At 45.9% G+C, this 17,804-nt stretch overlaps 1 protein-coding gene across 1 annotated transcript; it reads right to left on the reverse strand.

Moving 5' to 3' along the window:
- Positions 1–511: 511 nt before the first annotated feature.
- On the reverse strand, positions 512–15,291 carry Tagln3 (transgelin 3). Its single transcript, XM_076548896.1, has 5 exons — positions 13,688–15,291; positions 13,199–13,380; positions 11,963–12,137; positions 2,248–2,350; positions 512–983 (listed from the first exon to the last, which is right to left on the reverse strand). Exons 2-5 carry the CDS (start codon positions 13,376–13,378, stop codon positions 842–844), a joined length of 600 nt encoding a protein of 199 aa, XP_076405011.1. The 5' UTR covers positions 13,379–13,380; positions 13,688–15,291; the 3' UTR covers positions 512–841.
- Between the last annotated feature and the right edge of the window lie 2,513 nt (positions 15,292–17,804).

The following is a 17,804-nucleotide window of genomic DNA, read 5'->3' on the forward strand; positions in this document are numbered from 1 at the left end:
ATAAATGTCAGCTTATATTTGAGATCCATCCTGTATGAAGAAAATTCATGCAATAGAAGTGAAAAAAAAAACTCTTACTTTAAAAAAATAAAACTGTTGTTTGAGAAAACCATCTATCCATCCATCCATCTATCCATCTATCCATCCATCCATCCATCCATCCATCCATCCATTCATCCATCCATCCATCATATCCTGGGTACCTATGCAAGAACTCCTGGTGTTTTGCCTTATTTACAAAGCCTAACATCATAAGCACAAAGTAGGCACTTAAAGAAACATGGGTAGGTCAAAGACAGCACTTGTGAACTCTTAACTTTAAGATCTCTAGTGGGAAAAACTATTTCTAATTTTTCTGTTGAAATTACCAAGATAAACACAACGATATCGCAAAAGCTTCCTCATAGTTAATCCATTTTCTGTAGTCTACGCTAATGTCATCTCTTGTCACCTCCCTCTTGAGTGAATCAGGAAGGAACCATGCCAGTCGGCAGTGAATGAAGTGACGCTCTGGAACCCAGACTAAGTTGTTTATTAGGTACGTTCTGTGAGTCGAGGAGAGAGATTTTTGGCAAATAAATAAATAAATACTCGAACAACAGGAGATCTCGGGGCGCAGGAGGTCAGAAAGAGGGAGCGGAGTCTTTGCATAGTTCTAAATGAACAAGAGGTGGCAGCAATAGGCAGCGTGGATTCTCAGCGGAAAGGCAGCACTTGCAGAAACGGGGGACAGAGGCTTTGAGGAAGAGGAGAAGGTGAGAAGGTGACTACCTATTTCTTTGTCACAGACTGTGGCGTGGAACATTCATCCTCTCTACCAGGGGGGGCAAGATGTGGCCTCTTACATAATCTGCCTGGGCATCCCGTACCCCGTCATGCCCGCCTGGGAGGCACCCTTGTTGCTGCCCATCTGCAGGCCTATGACGTTCTGTCCCTGGCGAAGCTGCTCCTCTGAAAATCCTCTCCGGTTCTGCTGGGCTTTCCTGGATGGAAAGAGTGAGATGGACTTATGCCATGTGATAGTTCCAAATCCTTCTCAAGATATGATTACACAGCTTCTAGGTGAGGCAATCAAACACATCAGCAGACTCTTCCTCAGCCTACAGCTCTACCATGAGCTATGACTCACCATGAGCTATGGCCTACCCTGAGCTGTGGTCTACTGAGTTGTGGCTCACCATGAGCTATGGCTTATCCTGACCCTGTGGCTGACAAAGTACATACAAGTTTCCTATCCGTTAGGAACCAAGATGATTCTTAGAATTTCTAGAAAAAAAGAAAAAAGAAAGAAAGAAAGGAGAACCCATAGCTGCCCTTCTGGAAAACTCAGTCTCAGCTTCTCTCTTTCCCTTCATCTTCCTCTTTAGGCCACCCCTATCTTTACCTCCTTACCTCTCAGGTACCTCCACTCACAAAACTAACTTATTTTACAAAACATGTCATGAGTCCCATTCCACCCTTCCCACATAGGACCCAAGATCAATCTCTGTTTTGCTGCCCAGTCAATCTAGGAGTTTTCAAGGAGCAATTTAGGCTGCCATATTTTGATGAAGAGCTGGATTGCAAATAAATTTAGATTTGTAGCCATACAGGCCATGGTGGATCATCAGTAATTCTGAGACTAAGACCAGGATTTCAATATATTTCTAGGAGGAATTTAGGTCAAGGTCATCTAAAGGACATAGGCTAGTTCCTCTTATACTTTTCCAGGATGAAAAAAAGGATTAGGAAAATGAATAAAACGAATTACCAGGTAGCAGCTACAAGCATCCCTTTCACCTGCCATCAAACCTCTCAGTTTGCACAGCTCTGTCTCTGTTCTCACTGCCAAAAAGATCACTTAAGGAAAAGGTCCTGAAAGGCCCTTTCAGGAGACTGAAATAATCATGTAATTTATCACCCAGATAGGACACTTTCGAGAGTCAAAGAGGGAGCTATTAGTCAACCTGCCAGGTAACACTTAGAAACTGCGATGGTACTTGGCAAAGGGACGTATTTAATCTTTATTAGGTGCATCAAAGAGAATTAAAAAGATAAAAGGAGGGAAGGAACAAGGGAGAGGGGCGAGCTAGGAGCTAACAGGAACATCCAAGCACCTCAGCCTGGTTGCATGCTGGCTAGAATGGCAGCATCAGTCTTCCTTGCCCAGTGGGCCCTGTTGTGGGGCCGGAAGTGTTTGCTTCTTTGTAGACAGACAGTGTCTGGTAGCTCTGGGTGTCTCTCTGCCGGAGGCAGGAAGGGACTTACCTGTGAAACCAGGAGGGTTCTCCCCGGTAGCAGCCATCATCCTTGGTGACTGCCACGCTGCCTAGGGCCATCAGAGTCCTCTGCACAGCCGCCATGTCCTTCCCTGGAACCCAACAAAGAGATGAAAGCCAAGTGCGTCAGGGCCAGGGATGTTGGAAGGAGATGATGTTTCTACACCCGGGAAGAGCTCTAGAGGAGGTTATGGATGACCACGAGCTAGGGAGAAGTACTAAATAACACTTCCCAGAGTGGCTCTGACATAAAACCCACCCCAATCCCGTCAACTATTGTATTTACACAAGAAGGCTCTTTCTAATTCATTCAAGTGCATGTATAATAAACACTCCAAACATTTGCAGCTCACATACAGATCCACCCCTGGCCTTGGGCCTGGCCTTCATGGCTTCAGTAAGCTAGGTGATCTGACCAGGAGGTCCTGGATGATGGCCTGCAGGAGAGCACTTTCCTCATGAGTGGACAGAGAAGGGAAAACTGCGGATAAATTGGTTGCTTACAGTAATTCTGCTCCAGACCCCAGGGGGCTCCTCTCTTTTACTTTATCTGGGTTAGCAGGGTCTAAAATCATCCACGTTCATCAAATTGAGTATGCACTCGGTGCTCTGGTCCACAGGCAAATGGAGAAAGAAATCAACACAAAGAGCACTCAAGACACAAGTGACAGCCCTCTATTATGCGATGCATGAAAGGAACTAATGGAGACAATAAATCACTGGCCCATGTGTGAGAGAGAACAGAGCGGGGGAGGGGGGTAAGGGGTAGTCTCACATAAGGAGTGGGGACGTGGTCTCAGGATTGCCCATAGAGAAGCCAGCTGAGGCTTCAAGTCAGCCAGCTCCTTCCGTCCTCTCTCCTTCCTCCTTTTAGATGACTGGCAAGTCTCAAACTAGAGAAAGTGCTCCCCATGTAGGTGGGCTGCAACTTGGAAACAGAACAAAGGTCTGCACAAAGCAGGAATAAAGATTGCAGATGTGAAAAGGCACGGAGTTAAAAAAAAGAGAGAGAGAGAGAGAGAGGATCTTGGGGGCCTGAGGAAGGGAAGGGCAAATATTCAAAGGCTCTTATCTGACCCAGTGAGCCATCTGTGATCTCCTTGGTCTGCTTCCTGCTGCTCAGCCACTGGGGAATACAGAGTTACAGGGGAAAGGCAGGCGGAGTGAGCGAAGGGAGTGGGAACTGTAATGAAGTCAACAATTATGGCCATGAGCAAGTCCTGCTCAGGATGTTCCTGTATTTCAAGGAGAGAGGCAAGAGTCTCCTTCCCTTGCATGGTTTCCCCCGTCCATACCTCCGACACTCACTACAGGGTAATTGCCTGGAGTCTGAGGCCTGTGAGGATGCCTGTTAGGTACAGGGAGGAAATTCTGTCAGTGGGGACTCTCTTAGACTCAACTACTGGGGTGGTGGTGAATGGAGTAATAGTTTGAAGGGGAAGGCTACAAAAACACTAAGAATTTGGAGAGAAGAAACGCTGAGATGGCTATTAGGAAAACTTTTCTCTCTCATAGATGAAATACCTTTCTGTAATTGTCACCATATAATAGGCTGCTTTAAAAGATACACCTGTAGTCATAACGTTCTGGAAAGAGAAGTGGCTGGGTATACTCATAAACAGCAAAGCTATTAAGGAGAGCCTAGAACAAAATGAGTAAGTACAGGAAGTATAAGCTAGAATCTGCCAATCAGCTCAGCTCTTACACCCATCAGTAGGAACATAGTTCTGAGAGTTGGAAGGACTCGGTCTGACATGCACAGGATCTGGGACAATGTGGAAGGGCACTCAGCAAGTCAGCCATCGACATTAGATGAGCAATAGGTGGAACACAAACTCTGTTCCATCGCGATGTGTGTTTCCTTTCCACGTAGCTGGCTAATGTGCACATATATAAACTCAGAAAGAACTGAGCCACAGGCAAGGGTTAGAGATCCAGGAACCTAGAAACATAAAACCAACACCACCCACCCTCTTCTCAGTACAGGGGTCAAGGAAGTGAGCGTATGCCTGAGCTAGACACATCTAAGGGAAGGAGGCATTATTTCACAAGAACAAACTAGAAAGTTTTTTTTTTAAGAGAAGCATGCAAAGCAAAAGATTTAATGTAAATTATGGGCTAGCTCTTTTATCAAGTGAGATCTTAGCACTATAAAGTGGAGGTTACTCCTCCCCATCTGTAGACAGCAAAACTAATTCAAGGGGATTTGCTAACACCCTCGGAGTCACCCAACAAGTAAACCCAAGTCCAGCTCTAACTCCTGTTGGACTGAATTCAAACTCCACAGTAGGCACACTCCACTTCACTACTATTCCCCATGCTCCTCCCTTTTGTGAAATGAGTGGGGAACCATGTTCCTGGGCTGGAACCAGTGATCAGAGGTAACCGAAGGGATCAGGCCATCAGTAACACAGGGAACCCAAATCTGGGCTTTGAGCCTGGGTACCATAGGATTAAGGACACCAACCCCCAAATGATCATAAACCACTGGATATTTTTGTCTGGAATAATTTTGCTATAAAAAAAAATGGAGTCTATATGCTGACTTGTTACTTACCAAGATTCTAAATAATTCAATGACTAGAAATCTTCTGTGTTAGCCAGTGCACAGCTATTCCATTTTATTGTGTTACATTTTCTAGTGAGTAGTGTTAGATGGAAGGGGCAGGTGGCAGGAACTGGGGTCCCTCATAGAACCCAATTTCTGTCCACGGGGGGTCAAACATGTAAATGTGTCAAGAAACAGCAAGGTCACAGAAAGTCTGTACAGAGTGCTGGGTATAAAACAACAAAAGCTAAACTGCTGTGCCAAAGCCAAGTGTAATATCTGCCTTCTTAGGAAGCTTTCAGAAGGATGCAAGTGCAAAAAACTGTCATGTCCAGCTTGCTCCAGAGTGTATTCCCATGCTTTGTTATTTATTTAAGGAAGTGGGCACAGGGGGGATGTCTCTCCAAATGTAGTGTATGAATTTTGAATACTAAAGCCTTTTTTTCCATGAGAAGTTGACTTGGAAAGTCCCAAGAATTCACATTACAATAAGCCCAGTAAATAATACACAGGTGATTCAAACCATCAGTCCGAGAAACACAGGCTTTATCTGGTGACTACACTAGCCTAAGCACCTTAAATATTCAGATTCTGGGGCAATCTCCCAAGACAATCCTTACGTGGTCAGATGGACATGTAAGCTGTGGTGGTATTCTAATTGTACTGAAATGTGATTTTGATTGCCTGGGGGTCAGAGCTATTAGAGCCATAGCAAGAGTGTGGCGGTGGTGGCACACGCCTTTAATCCCAACATTTGGTAAAAAAGCTAGGTAGATCTCTGTGTGTTCAGGGATACAGCCAGCATTAGAGACATATGCTTTTAAGACCTGGGGGGCTGTACATACAGACAGTGACGAGGCAGTCACGTGTTTGGGTTTACAACCAATGAGAAGGCAAAACAAAAGACTATGAAACGACTTACACACAGGAAATAGCTCTCTTTCAGAGAGCTAGGACCACCACAGGAGAAAGGGTGAGATTTTAGCTCTGAGCTCTGACCTCTTGGCTTTCCCTTTTACATCGGTTCTGTGTTTCTTAATTAAAATAAGACGGTTGGTTACATCTACAGTAAGCCTCACTCTAAATTTTTGGTTTTATTTTTTTAACATCATAGTATCTGACAAGTACTAAGAATTACATAAAATCTGTTAAGCAATAATGCCTCCCTTCAGAGACATCTTCCACAAAGTCAAAGGAGTAAAACCTATCATTAGAAGTACTTTGATCCAAGCTGGAAGTTTGCCTGCTTAGAATCACTTCAATTCCTGAAAGCCATCCTGGACACCTTGGCAAATGCTTACGACTCTTCCAGTCAGCTTGATTACTTCCACTCAATACCATTCTCCCAACAAAATAAAGAAATACAGTCCTAAAAGACAGACTATCCAGATTTGTTAATTTTCCACACGCAAGCATAGTGTGAAGAAGACAGTCCCAGTAATGATGTAAGAATCTGCCACTGGCCATGAGAAGCAAAGTGACCCAGGAAGACAGAAAGCTTGCACCAATAGGCTGTCTGGGTTCTTCCGTTTCTTTATCATGAGAAGTTAATATCAGACTTGAGGCTTTAAAGCCTCCCAAGTGTCACCATCCCCACTGTGTTCTGTATTATCACAAAATAATAGCACCTCAAAATAGCCATAAACCCCAAACTATTAATCTATAAGCCTTGGGGAATGAAGCCTGGAGCTCTGCCTTGTAATGGCCCAACTCAGTGCTTATAAAGTTTGAGTGTTACATAAAGATACTCTAATGAGGAATTTATTCTCTTAAATTTACATTCAAGATATCTTACACATGGAATTTACTCTCTTAAATTTACATTTAAGAAATCCTATGCATGTCTTACATGGGTCTACATCAGGTCCTGTGTGTATATACATATATAGATACTAGCTTAGTGTTTTTATGGGACTCCTGAGTGTGAGAGCAAGTGGGTCTCTGACTCTTATACCTGCTCTTGGGACTCTTTTCCTCTTGTTGGGTTGCCATGTCCAACTAAGATATGAAAGTTTTTGCTTCATCTTACTATGTTTGGTTATCTCTTAGATGCCTGTTCGTCTCTAATGAGAGACAGAAAGGGAGTGGATCCAGAGAGGAGGGAAAGTGGGGAAGAACTGGGAAGAGTGGAGGGAGGGGAAACTATAATCAGGATATGTTGTTCAAGAAAAGAATGTATTTTCAATAAAAAAAGAAGAAAACAAATGAGAAGAAAAAGGGAGGAATAAAGGCAATGTGGAAGTCACTTGAGTTGGAAAAGTGAGGTTTGGCACTCTTTTCTATTTCTGTTTTTAACACTAAATGTCAGTCTTATCTGAAACAAACTAAATTTGTTTCAGAACTGCTATTTATTAGTCTCTACCAGTCTATCCATCTGGTAACTCTTAGAAACTGATTTTTAATATATACATCACAGAGAAAACAAGCTGTGAATGAAAAATCATTTCCCGTCTCCCTGAGAAAATACTGATACAGTCCAAGGAGAAATGTCAGAAGGCAGGCCGGGTTTTCTCTCTGGATTTTATGGGTTTTGTTGCTTCTATTCTGGCCAGCAGGAAGAGATACTGTAAGGTAGTTGTTCTCAAAGCGGGGCCGAGCAGAGGCAGACAATTGCCAGCAGCCCTTTCAAGTGAATGCAGCCAAGGATGCTGCACTGGAAAGGGAAGGAGGAGGAGTGGGCGTGTGTGGTATCTCAGGTCAGTGCGGGGACCTTGCAGTGTCCCCCAAAACCATCTCAGGCTAGGTGAAATGTGTCTCCAGCTTCTGCTGTTGAGGAAAAGCACACGTAGTGACACCTCCTGAGACAGTACATGTGAACCTTCCAGGCTCTACCCTTCCGTGTGAACAACACCTCCCCGACTCCCATCATCAGGAGAAAAAACAGCCAACACAAAACCATGCATCCATTATCCTCCATCAGTGCTGTTGAGAAGAATGATCAAGTTGATGGCTCTTTGGGTATTGTCTGCTCTGACATTTTAGAATTCTTAACATTCGACACTAAGTGGTTATACAAATAGGCCCCAAAGGTCACTGCTGATGAGCTTATAGTAGCAGAAGAAAAGTCAACATGTATTAGGCAAATAGGAATCATAGCATGCTAGAGACTTAACGTGTTTGTTCCATACGATACCTCTAGGGGATGGGGGTGCTAGACCAATACACAAAAGAGAGCCAAGACTCTTGGCAGCTGAACACTTTAAACAGAGTCACATAGCTCGGGTGCATTGGAAGAAGGACTTCAACAAATCTACTCTAAAACCCATGCTACTTTTATTCTACCGAGGTCTCCTGGGTCTGAAATTGACAATGCGATACATCATAGGGAAAGATGACAGATTCAATGACTACTAAGTGAAAAAGTCAATAAAGTAACCTGCACGAACGGTCATCCAGGCAATCCTATCAGCTTGTAAGTGTGGTTATTAATATCTCTTATAAATCCATCTTTTAAAGAGGAATCTATGACTCCCCAGTCCCCGCCCTTCCTAATAGTCCCAGAAAGGGCAGGCCAGTGGCAATACTTATACTCCAACTTATCAGGCACCCTCTGAGCATTTCTAACACATCACTTCCTTTGTTCTCTAGATCAACCCCGGTGAAATAGGTTTTATTAGCCCCATTTGACACAGGAGAAATTCAAGGCTTAGACGCTTGAACTGAGAAGCGATAGCACACAGGTGTGGTCCAGGCTGTCTGGCTTCTGAACCCCACCCCACCTCACAGGGCAGTCCCATTGCGGTTTTTCTGACCAGACCGCAGACCAGCATACTCGCTTTCTCTTGTGTGTTTTTTCTCTCATACACATAGAGACTCGGTGTAACTGTTGCTCCCTTTCTCCGCCTCCCCTTTAGTATTCACAGGAAAGATGCTGCAGACTTGCCCGCACTGTCCTCTCCTCTGAGTCATAGCTGAAACAGCCCCACCCCACCCCTGCCCTTCACAGACATCTGTGCCAAATCTAAAAGGAACCTGCCAGACCATTTACCTTTTCTCCTCATGGAGGAAAGCTTCCCCAGTACCCTTCTATTCTTTGCCTTTCCCCATCACCAACAATGATGGTCACCCTGGCTCTTTCCCAGGGAAGGCTTTGGTAAGTTTGTCTGTAAACTTAAATATCTCCATGATCAAGCTGTCACCTGGGTTTCTTTTTGAAGACGCTTGTGTCCTTATTGGTCCCAGGTCTCTTCCAAACAATGTACCGAAAAGGGGGTTCAAGAATGATGGGTGCTTCTGATGCCCTACCTATATGAGTAAGTAAAGCTTAAAGACGAAGGTATTTGGCAAACCTGGGCTCCTGCAGCTTTACTGGTCTGTAACATAGAAGCAGCTTGGAAAGGCACTGGACAACTGTGAGCAAGCAGAACCATACTTAGGGAACAGGTGCCAAGCAAAGGAAATAGGGTACTGAGAGCAGCCAAGCATAAAGCACCTGCAGAGGAGGAAGAGAAGTGTCTAGGAAAGGCGGGGGAGCGGACCGGCAGCAGCCACAGCCACCACAACTGTGATGCAGGGAATCATGAATTAGCAGGAGTTACTGAAATGTGAGGGCAGGATTGCCACCTTGGTCAGGGCGTAGAATTGTAAATGTGATGAGCGTTGCAAATGGCTAGTCCGATGTCTGCTATCTATGAGATAGAGTGTGTACATCCTCACACAGACATGTCACATAAACACACGCCAACCCTGCACTTTGATTATGGTTTAGTCATCACCCCCATTGTGCATTACAAGCAGCTTCTGCAGAAAGGACCAGAGCCTCACATGCTCGGTCCACGGTCTGTGTCACCAGTGCCGTCCCACCCACTTCTCTGTTCAAAGCAACCTGCTTTCTACTCCTACGCTCCTCGGTATGAGAAACAGTTATGGCCTGAGCTTCAGACAGGAATCCTGGGAAATATCAAGTCTCTTGTCCATGACATCATCTTCAATCTCAGCCTTCCTTGGGGCTTCCAGCAGGTCATTTGGAAACTCCTAAGTATCTGTTTGCTTGCTGTCAGCTCTCTTGCATATCCCTACCTTTTGTGAAGTTCAGCCAGCCTTTCTGTGAGCTGTCAATCACAGTACCTTTAGAAAGATTCTCCTTCTTTCGTTTGAAGTCCTGTCCTTCTGCATGGGGGCAGGAATGGGTCGGGGTTCGGAGAATGATAACTTTTATCGTCTGTCTTGCTCTCTTCATCTAGAAGCACTATCATATTCTAGAGCTACATCTCAGGTTGCCCCAGTAACACTTACGCCGCCTGGCTTTCTTCTTTCTCCAGGAGTGTCTAACACACAGGCTAGGGCAGGTGCGCAGAGCACCACATAATCTGCTCACCCAGAATTACTGCTCCATCTCTCCCCTTTTGTTTTGAGTATCCCCTCCCAAGTACAAAGCTCCTCTCCATGGTGTTTGGACAAAGGGAGAAAGGAAGTAAAGCTAGCTCTTGAATAACGGAGATGGGAAGGCTCCCTTTAGACCCTACCTCCCCCAAGTACCTTCCTCTTACACACTTCCTGCACTCGGGTGCTCACCAGGGTTTCTCTCGTTTGCTCTAACACTCTATCTTTTGGTTTCACACAGCTTTGACTCATCTCCTCCATGCTTCTCTGCCTCCCTGGTATCCACAGCCCATCACTGTAGTGTCTCAGCAGCACACTCATGGTAGAGATGAAGGAAGCTGAGCCCCCTGGCTAAAGAGCGGTGTGGCCTGTTGAGTAAGGTCTTACGTTTTGGTGTCAGAGTCTAGGGCGGAATCTCAGGTCTGTGATCTACGAACTCTCTGATGGACACACATAACCAGGTGTCATTATCTGTGCAATGGGGAGGCTGACAACATTTCCTTCATAGTTCCGTGAGAAGAACTGTGTGTCAGTGTCCAGAAAAGCTCTTATCTGGGTGCTGCTAGTGAGGAAGGAAGACTATCAGTGAGGAGAAACTGTATTAATGGTGGAGAATCACCGTAATTTTGACCTGGGAGTCAGGCCAGTGTCCTCGGTGAGGACAGCCATGGAGAACGGGAGGCAGATGTTCATGAGGTCTGGTGGCCTAGCCAGCACTTCAGATATCTGAAGTGATAGAAAATCTAAGTTCAGTCCCCTGGCCTCTTCAAGGTTGAACTACTCACCCAGAGAGGAAGCATGAAATGGGAGCCCTGAGTGAGTGGAGGCTTGAGGTTGTTGTGAGGATGGAGGAGGCGATTTTATTTTCTTTATAATTTTCTGGGTAGAGTGTCCTCTGCTGGGAATCTATTTTAACCTTTAGAATACCCATGACTCTTGATTAAAGTAGCATTATTCTACTCTCACCATCAGCAGGCCATTTGGGTCACCACCCAGGAGTCCTGTTGGTTGCACCGTGATGACAGCCAGTAACAATGAGTGTGTCAATCAGCCTGGGCAGTTAGGCAGTCTCTCTGTGCCACAGGCAGGCCTAATTGTGGCTGTGTGGGCTAACATGTACATTTTCACTAAAAGGGACAGGAAGCCATATGGCTATTGGTCCCTCAAATTCTCCAGCCATACCGTCATTCCACATCATTTTCTCCAATAGTGGCGGATTGCTAAATATGCCCATAGCTACTACGATTCGATCTAGATAGCTTTGCGAGACTTTTCTCACCAAGCCAATTCACAAATGTGAATGAAAAAAGAAATCATCTGGTCGTCTCCCTGAGCAGAATACCCACCTAGAAGATGCAGTCACTGTTCTCCGGGTAATTGTTTAACAGAAAGATGGAGCACTGGTTCTTGCTCAGATTCAATGACAGGGGTGCACAGATGGCTTTGTCTGTGAGCCCCACTGCGGGTGAGTCAGAAGAGCACTCACTCACTCCTGCCGCCCTCCTCTTCCACTAAATGTGATTGTTATGAAAGGCTAACAAGAGGAAAAGACATCCTTGCAGCCAGCCCACTTCTCCTCTGTGGACACCTCTAGTTTGCTGAGGTCTTTGCCATATCCTCGGCACGCGTAGGATGGGACCCCTATCCATAAAGCGTCACACACAGGAAGGACAACACTGTCCGTGGGGTGACAGCTGAGAATGCACTTCCCCTCCCCCAAGCAGCACAGGGAAGCCCTATGTAAGAGGCTTTTACAAATAGATGATAGAGGAAAGAGGAGGTATGGGACCGGGAGTTCAGGGGAAACAGACCCAAAGACAGAAGGGCTGTTTACCTTCCCATAGATCCACTGTCTGAAAAATGTCAGTGGTCCTGACACCATAGACCTCGGCCGCTTTCAGGAACTGGGAGATTTGCTCCATCTGCTTAAAAGCCATCTTTGACTCTGAGATCTTGGGGATAGGTTCTTGTCCTGGTGGATATAAACTGTTTATCAGCTTGCACAGGACCTGAAGGGAGCATGGGGACAGAGAATCAGTGTTTCCCTTCGCAGTAAATGTCACAAGTCAGAAGTGAATGGTGCATCTACACACACACACACACACACACACACACACACACACACACACACACACACACATGCTCCCACATTAAACACAGAAGAAGACCCCCAGGGAACCCATTTGCAGGCTGCAGTGGACCACAATCCTGCAGCTGCCGGAACTCAATTCCCTCCTTGGGAATGATGCTGGGTGATGAGAACATGATCCCAGATTCTTAATGGAGGATGCATTGGAGGCTCGTGGGGGAAATGGGAGGATTCTGACCTGCTCTCTGGGATCTGCTGTCTTCACTAACTCATCCTATATGAGTTTATGATGTGTAAAAGAACGAAGTTGGGTCTTCTCACAGACTCTGAGAAGCCAAGCCTTGGTCTACCCAACACATGGGTGGGATAGCAGTTATGTAACAGTAAATCACAACATGCCAGAAAAGATGGGCTTGCTCGACTCTGCTGAGCTGTCTGTCCGCCTGGAATCCAAACACACAGCATCTGGGCAGAACTGCACTTATCAAATAAGGATTCCCTTTCCAATCACCGGAACTCATCTGCTTCAGAGACCCTGAGCATCTCCAAGGGGCTCAGCATCCCTGGAGGATGACAAGTTGGCTATCCTGACTCCTTTCCTTTGTTCCACCATGTAACCAGCTGGTTCCCCTGGGGGTAAGAAAAGCCCCAGAAAGGCTGATGCACCGAGAAGGCAGAAGAGATCACACGGCAGCGCTTAGCTCTATTCTCAATGGAAATATCAGAAGGGCTTCAGTGTTGCTTACAGCTCAGCAGGAAAGCTTGATGCTCAGATGGGTGGAGAATCCTTTAAACTAGCTAGGGAATTGTGCAGGGAGCCCTCATCTTACAGCCCTAGAGGAATAAAGACCTTCCCATTCCTCCTGGTGAGATCCAGACCTTGGCAACAGAAGATCTCCTGGGGCCGCCCATAGAAAGAAAGGGCCCCAGGAGGGCTTCCCTGCCCACCACCCCAGCAACCAATATCGCTGCCCAGCTTACCGTCCCGTCCATCAACCATTTCTGAAAATGGGCCCTGCCCGGGGGCGGGTGCTCTATATCTTCAGCACACTGCAGGATGATCCAGTCCACCAGCTTGTTCTCCAGGTCCGCGTCATACTTCTGCTCGATCTTCTCCTGCACCTCTCGGCTTAAGCCATAGCTCGGGCCCCTGTTAGCCATCTCTGGAAGAGAAGAGAGGACACGCGCGGCATCCACACAATAGCAGCCACAGCAGCCCCCGGGCTTCCTGAGAACCCGGCTGGGATGTGGCAGGGAGGCCGAGCCCAGCAGCAGGAAAGCGGGCAGAAAGCCGGGCGTGGTTTAAATCAAGGAGCCAATGAAGCCAATGGGGTTTCACCTACAAATGGGAAAGAAAAGCGCAGACACGCGCCATAGACTCTAGAATAAAGCCCCAGCCGGCCCAGGGGGGCTGGAGCCCCCCTCTCAGTCCTGCCTGTCAAGCAGACGGGATGATGTACGCGGACTCACTCGCGAGCCTGAACCCCCAGGCAGTCGGCGTGGGGGTGGGGGTGGGCGACGGTTGCTTGCTCCCGGTCTCAGCAGCACTTTGCGTGAGAGTCCCAGAGCAGGTAATTAACAGGCGGGAGAAAGGATGTCGCGGCAATCGGCTGTTGATGGTGCATGGAGCCTGGAAGCGAGGCGCTCTGATTCGATTTTCTCACGGCTGAGGCGGGTCAAACCAGGGCTGTTGCTAAGAGCCCTCCAAAGCCAGCCCTCTCCTTGTCAAGCAAGCCCGCATGCCTCCCGCTGGGAGCCTCTTTCTTCTGCAGCGAAATCCTTTCTTCTCCTCCTCTGGGGAACCCAGCATTGTATCCAAGGCCCCACACAGCTGCCCGAGGGGACCTGGGTCTCGGGGAGGGTCCATTCTGTTAAGTGCCCATCTGCCAGGAATAAGCCACTTTAACCTTGCGCTGAAGTGACAGTTGTTACGGGACGGGATGGGGTGGGGTGGGGGTGGGGGGACACTGGAGGCTGCAACCATTTACTTCTTAAGCTGTCAACCCAGTTTCATCCAGAAACTTCCAACCCGTGGAAAACCTCCGTGGCTTGGTTTGGCTCTACTCAAGGAATAAACCTTTTAAGTGTTACTTTAAACTGAAATAGATAGGACGAATTTTGTAATTAAATACAGGTCAGTCGGTGTTCTAAAAGTAGTGGTAGATTGCAAAGCCTTCATCTATTTTAGTTAAGAACTTCGGAGGTGCCAGGGACATGCATTTAAGAGTCACTTCGCATTGATGGAGACAGACAAAACACTTGGTTTAAGGTGGCCTGAAGATGTCTCAGGAGCTAGAGAGATTGGCATTTTGTTCCCGTACAGTACAAGCTGTTTGAAGGTAAAGATGACTTCTCACTTTAGCTGTTTCATGTAAGTCTCTGGGGGTACTTCCATTCCAAAGGTTTGTTCTTTGGTTGATACCTTCATTCAACAAGTATTTATCAAGCGTTTAAATTGCATCAAATGTTGGACCTGAAGAAAATAATTTTTACAATGTGCTGATAAATTGGCTCAAGACAGTAGATTAGGCAGTTCTGACGGGGAGATGATCATTGTCCCTGTGAGGACTGATTAGAGCCAAGCATGAAGTTATTCTCAGACAACACATGAATGCACTGGGAAACATCTCCTGCTAGCTGAGGCCTGGACTAGGGAAACCATCCCTCCTTAGGAGATAAGTGACCAGTTAGCTTGAGGGGACTTCGCCGTGAGTAGTTGAGAGCCTGGAGAGAAAGAACTCAGAGGTGAGGAAGCAGGTCCGCTTTGAGCAGTGGAAGGAGACCAAGCAAGCTAAGGCTTTGGTGCTTCCTGGACTCGCAGGTGAAGAAGTCCCGAAGACACGGAGCTGTCTCAGAGACTTGGAGCTTGTGAGGAGAAGGCAATGCTTTAAGGTAATGCTGCTGGAAGAAGTCACCAGTCTGCATCACGGGCGGCAACAATAACGGTAGGTCCAACCTGGAACTCAGTGGCAGAAGCTCACAGAGAAGGCGTGCTTCTTTTCTCCGCTGCTAGATGCCATTCTAAAGAGAACAGTCTGTTTCTTCTTCCTCCTCCTGCTCCACCTGCTCCTCCCGTGCCTCTTCCTCCTTTACTTTTGGAACTTTTGTGCCCCAAGATTCTTTTATATTATAACCGAATAGTTGGTATGCTTTACATCAAGGTTGAGCCCATGGTTCTAGAAAGGATCCTATGCAATGAGGAACCACAGCAGGACATAAGTGCCCAGAATCTTAGAGGATGCCTTCAGAGAAAAAATGTTTGGTGCCCCGGAAATAACAATGGAAATTAGTTCAACCTTGCATTTGCTTGATGCCTATTGGCATTATAGTAATTTGCTTCAATAAATTATTTTTTTAAGACAGGTCCTCCCAATGTAGCTCAGGCTAACTTAGACTTTTGATCATCTGTCAGTCCCCTTCACACTGGGATTACAGGTGTGAACCACCAGGCTCAGCTTTAACATTTTTTTTAAAGGCTTATATGTGTATGTGAGATACAAAAACTAAATGAAACTTGCTAAGCTGGTCTAGTACCAAAGTTAACCTTGTCAGCAATAAATGTCAGCCAGATGTCATGCTATACTTAAGGAAGGGAATAGAGAATCCGGGAAAATGTCTATCAGTAAGATGACTTTAAGCACTGAACGATAAATAGGTATTTGTCAGATGAGTGTATGAGGTAGAAGAGCTGTGGATTGTTGCTGGTAAAGGCAACTTACCTATAAAGATAGAAAGGGGGTGCTGCAGAGATGGTTCAGTAGTTAAGATCACTGGCTGTTCTTCAGAGGACCCAGGTTTGATTCCCAGCACCCACATGGCAGTTAACAACTGCCTGTAACTCCAGTTTCCCCTTCTGGCCTCTGTAGGCATTGCATACATGCAGTGCACAGATACACATGTAGGCAAAACACTGCACAGATATACATGCAGGCAAAACACTCATGCACATAAAATATATATTTAAAGTTAATATTTATTTTTTAAAAGGGAGAAAAAGTCTTAGCATCACCAAATCAGAGGGCTAAATGGAATACATAGAAAACTGGGGCTGGAACGTCAGGCAGACTCCAGATGATAAAGTGGTGTGTTTACAAGGATCCATAGTTAAATTTCCAGGAATTTTGAGGGTCCGTTACTAAACTCTTGCATTATTAGTTATCAGATCACATAAATAAATTATATTACAAAAATTAATTACTCAAAATGAATTGGTCTTACTTTTGCTACATTACGCAATAACCTATGTTCATGAAGATAATTGTGTTGATGTTTCTATAGGAGGTAAACACTATGCAATTGTGTGTTCCTGGACATTTCTTCTCAGCTTTGCTTTCCGAGATGCCGTAGAGGCAGTTTGAAAGTGGTCTTAACGGGAATACATACAAACGCCAGGGATGGTGGCAAGGGCCCACAGTAAAGAGTCAGTTAGTTGTTAAGCACTTACTAGCCTTACATTGATTTGTCATGCAAGAGAGTTTGAGCTTTTTCAGGAGAAAGAAAACCACCAGATCTCAGTTGGGTAAAAGGAAAGAAACCCATTTGTCTGATGTAGCAGAGCACGTAGTGCTGCTATCTACTGCAAAAGGACACACAGGTAGGGTGCACTACCAAGGAGAGAGAGATGATAACATTTGGCCCTGCTACTCCGAGAGGCCTGTGATCCGTCTGAGTTCATTGGGTGGACGTTTTATGAGTCTGGCGCTCCAGAGAAACACCTAGATGGTAGAGAGCTGCTTGAGTCATCCGCTTGCTGGTAGTGGTTAAAACCATAAAGCTGGGTGCTGCTGCTGCAGGAAGTAACATGAAAAGAGTGCCGAGGGCAGAACTAAAGGGAAATCAACATGACAGGCTGGGCAAGGAGCGGGGAGAGGCCCAGGGGAGTTCAGGTGCCTTGTCGGCGAGGTTCGGGATAATGATGCCCAAGTAAGTCCAAACTCAATAGTGCTCTGAAGAAAGAGGCTGGCGTGGCTGCTGAGGATTTCAAGGCAGGAGATCCTAACCCCAGGGCACAAGTGCAGAACTGTCATGACCGAGAACCTAGGAACCAACATCCTAGAACAAGAGGGATGGGGGCTGAGTCGAGGGCCTCCTAGAGAAACTGGCCGGCCCTAGAGGTCTCAGACCTTGTGTTGCGGAAGGCAGCTGTGAATGAAGACCCGGTGAGCTTCTTTAATTAGCTGGAGAAAGTTAAACTATCGGCAACCCCCTGAAAATCCAGTATAACCAAGATAAAATGAGAAATAATACCTCGCCTACAATATATATTTAGTTTAAAAACTTGTCTGCCTTTTCTTAGATATTGTCTTTATATCATATTTTTGTCATAAATCAAGGAACTTTAGTTTCTGAGAATTCAACACTGTCTTCTGGCTTCTTCAGGCAATTGTATGCATGCCTTGCACATGAATTCATGCAGGTACACACACATAAACATGAAAAATTCCTTCTTAAGAGATCTTTAAAACAGATAGTTGGCCCTCTGTTTCTAAAGATTGAAGATCCACTAAAAATATCAAAAACAAACAAACAAAAAAACAAAAAAAACCCCCAAAAAACCAAAAACCAAAAAGAATCAAACCAAACCAAA

The sequence above is a fragment of the Peromyscus maniculatus genome, chromosome 12, assembly GCF_049852395.1.
Source record: "Peromyscus maniculatus bairdii isolate BWxNUB_F1_BW_parent chromosome 12, HU_Pman_BW_mat_3.1, whole genome shotgun sequence".
NCBI lineage: Eukaryota > Metazoa > Chordata > Mammalia > Rodentia > Cricetidae > Peromyscus > Peromyscus maniculatus.